Genomic DNA, 6,895 nt, shown 5'->3' with positions numbered 1-6,895 from the left:
TGACAATAATAAGCACAGCAAAAAAGAATTAGCAAAATCGGTTAAGCCGTTCATGCGTGATGGCGTGACCAAGGAAAATTGGGATTCATTATATATAATATACAGACTAAAGCTGTGCTTACGCGTTCACAAAAGGTTACATGCGGAAAGTCTGTCAAATTAGCAATATTAAACTAAGTCAAATTTCAAAATGGGCTAGGAGTTTTTTTTCCACGTGAAACGTCATGTTTTACAGTTTTTACACCCACGGAACCTCCCATTTAAAGAAACGCAGTTTGGTGTCTAACACCTTATATAAGAAATATCTAAATAGTATTTAAGCCAATTTAGATAATTTCTCTGTCCCTGATTTTTTTTATACATAGATATCTGACTAAATTAGTTTAGAGCTTAGATCTAAAATTCGAACTCTAGTCTTTTATAACAAAAACATTATTGAAACCAGCCCTTAGACAAAATGGCAAGGATCTTGTATTTACTTATGTAGCGTAAAAGGGCTTACGATAGAAATAGTTCCGTCTGTATTCTATTGCTCTCAATGTTCCGCCATTGGAATTTAGACAACTTGTACTTTTGGGACCAAATAGCTCTAAATTTAAGTTCTTATGACCTGCGCAGTAGGGTTTATACTTTAGGACCAGTCCCTGAGGGTTACGGAGGCATTTAAAACTTTGATAGTGTAGAAACTCTTCTTGGAATTTACCAGTGTGATTGAAATATATAATATGAATTTATATGACAATTCTAAATTAAGGAGTTTGTTGAGTCCCAGTTGTTATCATGACACCTGATAGCGATCGTTACTCATGATAGGGAATATATCCGCCAACCCGCATTGGAGCAGCGTGGTGGATTAAGCTCTGATCCTTCCCCTACATGGGGAAAGAGGCCTATGACCAGTAGTGGGATACTACAGGCTGAAGCGCATTATTATTAGACTAATATGCGCATGTATTTATTAGTCTAATGCTTGAATCTCCAACCCACATCTCTAGTAAGAAATTAAAAAATTGCTTGACTGAGAAAACTATATGGTACAGCAGATTGGTAAATGTACTTCTCAGTATTTTTCCAGAGGCGTGTAACTTTGCCATATATCCCGTCTCTACAGAGCAAGAATTCATTTTATTGAGATTCTTGGCTATATTAATGATATTTTAACAGTGTATGACCTAACCTATAAAAAGATTCTCGTTTGTTTCATTATTTGCCAATTCTTTGCCAATTATGAAAGAGAATACACTTCTATACATTCATTGATTCTTAAATGTCGTGAAAATGCGCTGTGCTAATAAAAGTATATTTTTTTTTCCAGAAAATGTCCAGTACATCGCGATTGATAACTGTTGGCATTCTGCTAGCTCTGGTGGCTGTAGCCGCTGGTATTAAATGCTGGCAATGTGGCCAATACAGTGATGGAGTTGGTTCCATCACCCCTTGCAATAATAGAAGTGCAGCTCGACTGAACCAGTGTCCTCCTGATTCGAAATATTGTATCGTAAGTATATTTTCTTGTATAAAAAGTACTTTCCCGCTATTTAACAAAAGTGTGAAGATGGAATTTTTAATTGATAATTGCTTAATTCTTACGAAAAAAACAAATCATAAACTGGATGTAAATCCTTGTAACAATCATCTCCAAAGTGACTTAACTATTAGGGGCGATCTTCGTATAGAACATTATAAGAAGAATTCCCATTTATGCTATCACAAAATATAATCACATTTGATGTAACCATTTAGAGCCTAAATGAACTTTATATTGACACCATAAATGCTCATAGTTATCGTAAGCATAATAGTTTAACGAAATTATCTCATCGTTACAACCGACGAACAGTAAACAATAACATTTACCCAGCCCTAATTTGAAGTAACCGAGAGAATTAACGCACCATCTTAACAACTAGAACGGCCATCTTGAAAAAGGTCGAAAATTACAAAATGTTGGACGCTTTTTTACGTGCGTAAATTGTTATTTTACGCGCTCTGTTTCTTAATCAGTACTCTGTTTGAGATATTATAGGGACTAAGAATTGTTAATTTAGTGTATAATGGATTCTTTCTTACAAAAGATTAATATTAGTCGTTATTTTTCAGAGTTTTTTGTTTATTAATTTTTTTTTAAATAAACCGGTTGACGGACAATTCACCCACTTATACAACATATAATACTACTAATAGTGATAATGTCGATGTAAAAAGATTTAAGATCTCCCATTCAAGTTTCTGGTAAGCTGTTGAGCCATAGGGTAAAAATTTAGACCTACGTATTATATTCTAGAAAAAAAAACGATGCTTCAAGGTAAGCATTGTTAGACATTTATCACGTAAACTCTAGTTTAGCGTCTTCAAATGAAATTTATGGTTTCATAATATTAGTGATTGCGTTAAAATGTATCGATAATCGTAGTAATAAAATTTAAATCTGAAATTGATAATGAGGCCTTCAATAGTGACAAAAAACATGGATGATTACACGAATATCACATAAAATAAAGATGACATGAAAAAGATTACTTAGTGAGGTCGAGATTACAACCATAATAAAATTTTCAAGACCGAACGGTAGGTGTTAGGTAGTGTATACTTAGTTCATCATTACATTTGAACATAACAAATACTTCAGATAAGCAAGACCAAAATATAACAATAATACAATACCATATAAGTTGTCACACATAAGTATTGTACAAATCATGTGCTCGCTAAATTACAATTCTTTTCCGAGGTCTGAGATGGAGTTATCGATTTCTTAAGAAGATTTATATCATAACCCAAAATATATAGTTTATATATTAACAATCAGTGTCTATTTTATATTCGTATATTTGGACATGGCATTTCTGGAAATATCCGTATTACGGATAAATAAATTTGGAGGTGTTCAAAAGAACTGACATTAAGTTTGACAGTTCTACTGTCAAATTTTATCACAATAGTGCCAATTGTGCAAATTTTTTATCACTAAATCAGCGATAAATCACGTTGGTACGAAATTTCAGTACGTAATATTTATAAATTAAATTAAATTTCGATTACGAGAAATTTCTTTCGTTTGAAAATGCAAAATGTAATTTGTAAGAAGGTATCAGAAAACTGCTCGAGGGAAGTTTTAAGGTTCCATATTCGTATTTAAGAAACGAAAAGAATATTCCTTCTCATTATTTGAACATTTTTATTTATTTTATTCATGCTTTATAAAAATGTTTATGAAATTATTAATATGTACTACCTATAGTATATTTATTACTAGTACTAATAAAAGATATCCTTTTGTTTTCCGTCGGTGAGTAAATTTCTGGAGTTAACTCCTTAATAATCGATTTTCATATAAGGCCCCCGGTAACAAAAAAAATATGAGGAGTAAAATCTACTGAACGAATGACCTCGTTACGTTTCTTGTAACGCCATCTATCGGAACCCAATAGGGTTTTAATATGGCGTTATCGGATTCATTTATTTACCATTTGATATGGCATTAATCTTTTTCTTAGACTAGTTAGCCCTTTTGTGTCTATTAATGTTTTTGTTTGATTAATCCATGGTGCGATTTAGAGCAATCGGCGAGGCCAATCATTTATTCATATGCTTTTTTAACCCCATCAACACGTATGTGGTGATAGATACCGTAATTTGAAACGATTAAGTCTTATCAGTTTTTACACGCTCACGTATCGCGTATTTTGCATGTCGTTATATATGATAAAATATTCAAAATTGCTTTTAAAATACACGCTACAAATCTCTGATTGCTGGTTTGCGTTTAAATTTTTTCGAGTAAATTTCCTATCAAATCGTAATGGATAATAATTTATAGTTATAAACTGGTAGTGTTTACAATAGTATATCTATTACGACAATAAAAATATTATTATTTATTCGCTTCAGCCTGTAATATCGCACTGTTGGGCACAGGCCTCTTTCCCCATGTAGGAGAAGGATCAGAGCTTAATCCACCACGCTGCTCCAATGTAGGTTGGCGGATATATTCTCTACTATGAATAACGATCGCTCTCAGGTATATTTATTAATAATTAATAAATATTTATTAATAATTAATAAATATTTATTAATAATAAGAAAAGGGATATTTCCCTTTCTCTATCCTAAATCTCACTTCAAATCTTAACGACCTTTCAAATGCAACCCACCGCTGCTTATTGCACTATTGCTTCAACGTATAAACCCAAATTCCATAACCTATATTTCTCTTAAAATATCTCATAATTTAAACTCCGATCTATAAATGAAGTAAATAAAACAATGGTACCAAGAATATTACATATTAGGCCTTCAAATTAGGTTCGTTTTTTGGGACTAAAAATATATAAAGAGATTATCTTATTTAGGAAACTATATATGTCTAGATATCAATAGCTTTCAATAGCGTAAGTAGCATATGTAGATAAATTCACTATCAAAAGATTATATCTTAAATTTTTATTTTAAGTTATTGGTTGACAAGAAATAAAGAAAATATAAGGTATATACATAGAATATTTTAATGGTATAGTACCCAATATTAACGAATGTAAACCATTGGATTAAGAATTAGTATAAAAGCATGCAATAAATAGCAATAAATAAAACTAATGTCTGTTCTAAAGTGGAATCCCAAATGTATCGATTCCAGTATTTTCATTTCGAACTGTCTAATGCAGCCGGCCTGACAATGGCGTCTGTAAAATGTAGGCTTTTACATTACGCGATAGTGATTTCAGAATGCAGTAAAAGCATTTTATTATACTGTACGCGTAGACAGTGCTTATTTAAGTTTATATACTAAGATGTGTGATGTAATGTTTGTGTGTATGTGAATGTGGGGGTATTGTATTAACAACCACTCAGGTGTCACTGTCAGTTTGTATTTTGATTCCCACTAGAGATGGATATCCCACTAGAGATGATAAATATAAATATAAATATATTATAACATAAAGACACCGCCGTCTGTCCCATGTTAAGCATAAGAGACGAATGTTATAGCAAAGTTTTTTTAAATAGTCATAGAAGTAATACATATATAAATATATGAATACACCCAGACTCCAACGGGAACCGAACCTGTGACCCGTGGAACAGAAAGCAGGGCCACTACAAACTGCGCCAACGGGCTAGTCATGGTATTTGTACAAATACTACTGTGTCTGTGTTTGCCCTTTAGAGTCTACCCACCGTGCCCCAGAGGGCACATTTGCTGTCGGTTCCGGTTGTTACTATAAATAAGAATTATAATAATAATACTCTTTATTGTACATTAAAAGAAACAACAAAAATAAAGATGAATTGATAGATGTACAAAGGCGGTCTTATCGCTGAAAGAACGATCTGATAGCGATCGTTACTTATAGCAGGAAATATGTCCGCCAACCTGCAATGGTGCAGTAAATTGAGCTCCAATCCTTCTAGGGCTATGGCCAGCAGTGTTATATGAAAGGCTTAATCGTGATCATCGTGATCATCGTATGTATCTTGGATCATTTATGTGTACATACACATTCGTTTTGATTTCGTTCGTTTCTTTTACTTTATCAATTTTTACTTATAGATAACTTAATTGGTCACAATGCTTGACTGCTGGTTACAGTTATTACCGAGTTATATTGGCGCAGTTGGTAATAAGGATGCTTATTGCTTGCCCAAGACGGGCAGTAGCGTCTTTGGTGCGACAAAGTCAGTACTGCGGTCACCAACCCGCCTGTCCAGCGTGGTGACTATGGGCAAAACACATGAGTTCACGTTATTTTTGACGTAAACTTGTGGAGGCCTATGTTCAGCAGTAGACTGTATAGGCTGTAATGATGATTGCTTCCTACATTAAAGTTGTTACTTCGATTTCCTTTCCGACTTTTGGTGTAAAGATATGCATTTCAGTGGACTGTTATCTAAAACCCAGACGTTTAATTGTGTACCTTAAGAACTGACGACCGTGTGTATAAATCAACATATTTATGTTAAAACCAATACAGAATTTGAAATTTTAAAGAAATTAGTAATTCAATGATTTCATTCATAAGCAGAAATACCAGATAAATCCAGAAAGGTCAAGTATGAACCGCTACGCTACCCTTTTTGCACGGAAAATAAGCAATTAATCTTGGTTACATTCTGATTGCTGGCAGTTGAAATGTTAAAAGTCTTTTAGAGTTTTCTGGAGGTTCAGACGTATATAAAGGAACAGCGCTAAATAGAAAGTGGCTTAATTGAATTTATGTTTATTAATTAAATTGTATTTTATTCTGTTTTGAAACTTTTCTTTTGTGCAAATGAAGAATTATTCACGTTACTCTGTGTGAAAACAACCAACGGTTAGAACTCTTTGATCTTAATTAAGGGTTGTTTCGAATTCCATCTAAAACCTCAAAGATAAACTTGAACGTATCGGTAAACTCTTGAGAAATTTACATCTGCAGTTTCACAAAGGAACAGTAAAATTTAGTTAATTTCCTTCCTTTTTTAGCGGCAGAAGATATCTTATGGCCATAGTCGGTATGTTTCTCTTTTATATTACTAGAGTAGAAAATAAAAGTACGGTCAGCTTGATAGTAAGTGGAAACCGTAGCCTATGGATACCTGAAAAATTATCCTGAAATAGGAACATCGAAAATGCATTGCTGACGCTATCCTCGATATCTGTATCACATCGTAAAGCTGATATTAATATCAATTACACATTAAACACACAGTTAATAATTAATTTGCCGCCCGTCTTTGTATCTTATTTAAGTAAATGTATTTTATTAATCTAATATATAAAATTCTCGTGTCGCAGTGTTTGTAGTTAAACTCCTCCGAAACGGCTTGACCGATTTCATGAAATTTTGTGTGCATATTGGGTAGGTCTGAGAATCGAACAACATCTATTTTTCATCCTCCTAAATGTTAAGGGTAG

General features: G+C 33.1%; 1 protein-coding gene across 1 annotated transcript in view; it reads left to right on the top strand.

The window, feature by feature from the left end:
• The first annotated feature begins 966 nt into the window (after positions 1-966).
• Positions 967-6,895, top strand: part of LOC123665136 — a 53,703-nt gene continuing 47,774 nt past the window's right edge. The window contains exons 1-2 of the mRNA XM_045599481.1: positions 967-1,047; positions 1,316-1,498. Of these exons, the coding sequence (XP_045455437.1) occupies positions 967-1,047; positions 1,316-1,498 (264 nt within the window). The remainder of the gene's footprint in view (positions 1,048-1,315; positions 1,499-6,895) is intronic.

Source organism: Melitaea cinxia, chromosome 23, assembly GCF_905220565.1.
Source record: "Melitaea cinxia chromosome 23, ilMelCinx1.1, whole genome shotgun sequence".
Lineage (NCBI taxonomy): Eukaryota > Metazoa > Arthropoda > Insecta > Lepidoptera > Nymphalidae > Melitaea > Melitaea cinxia.
Note: the sequence above shows the minus strand (reverse complement) of the source record. Positions and strands in the feature narration are given on the sequence as shown.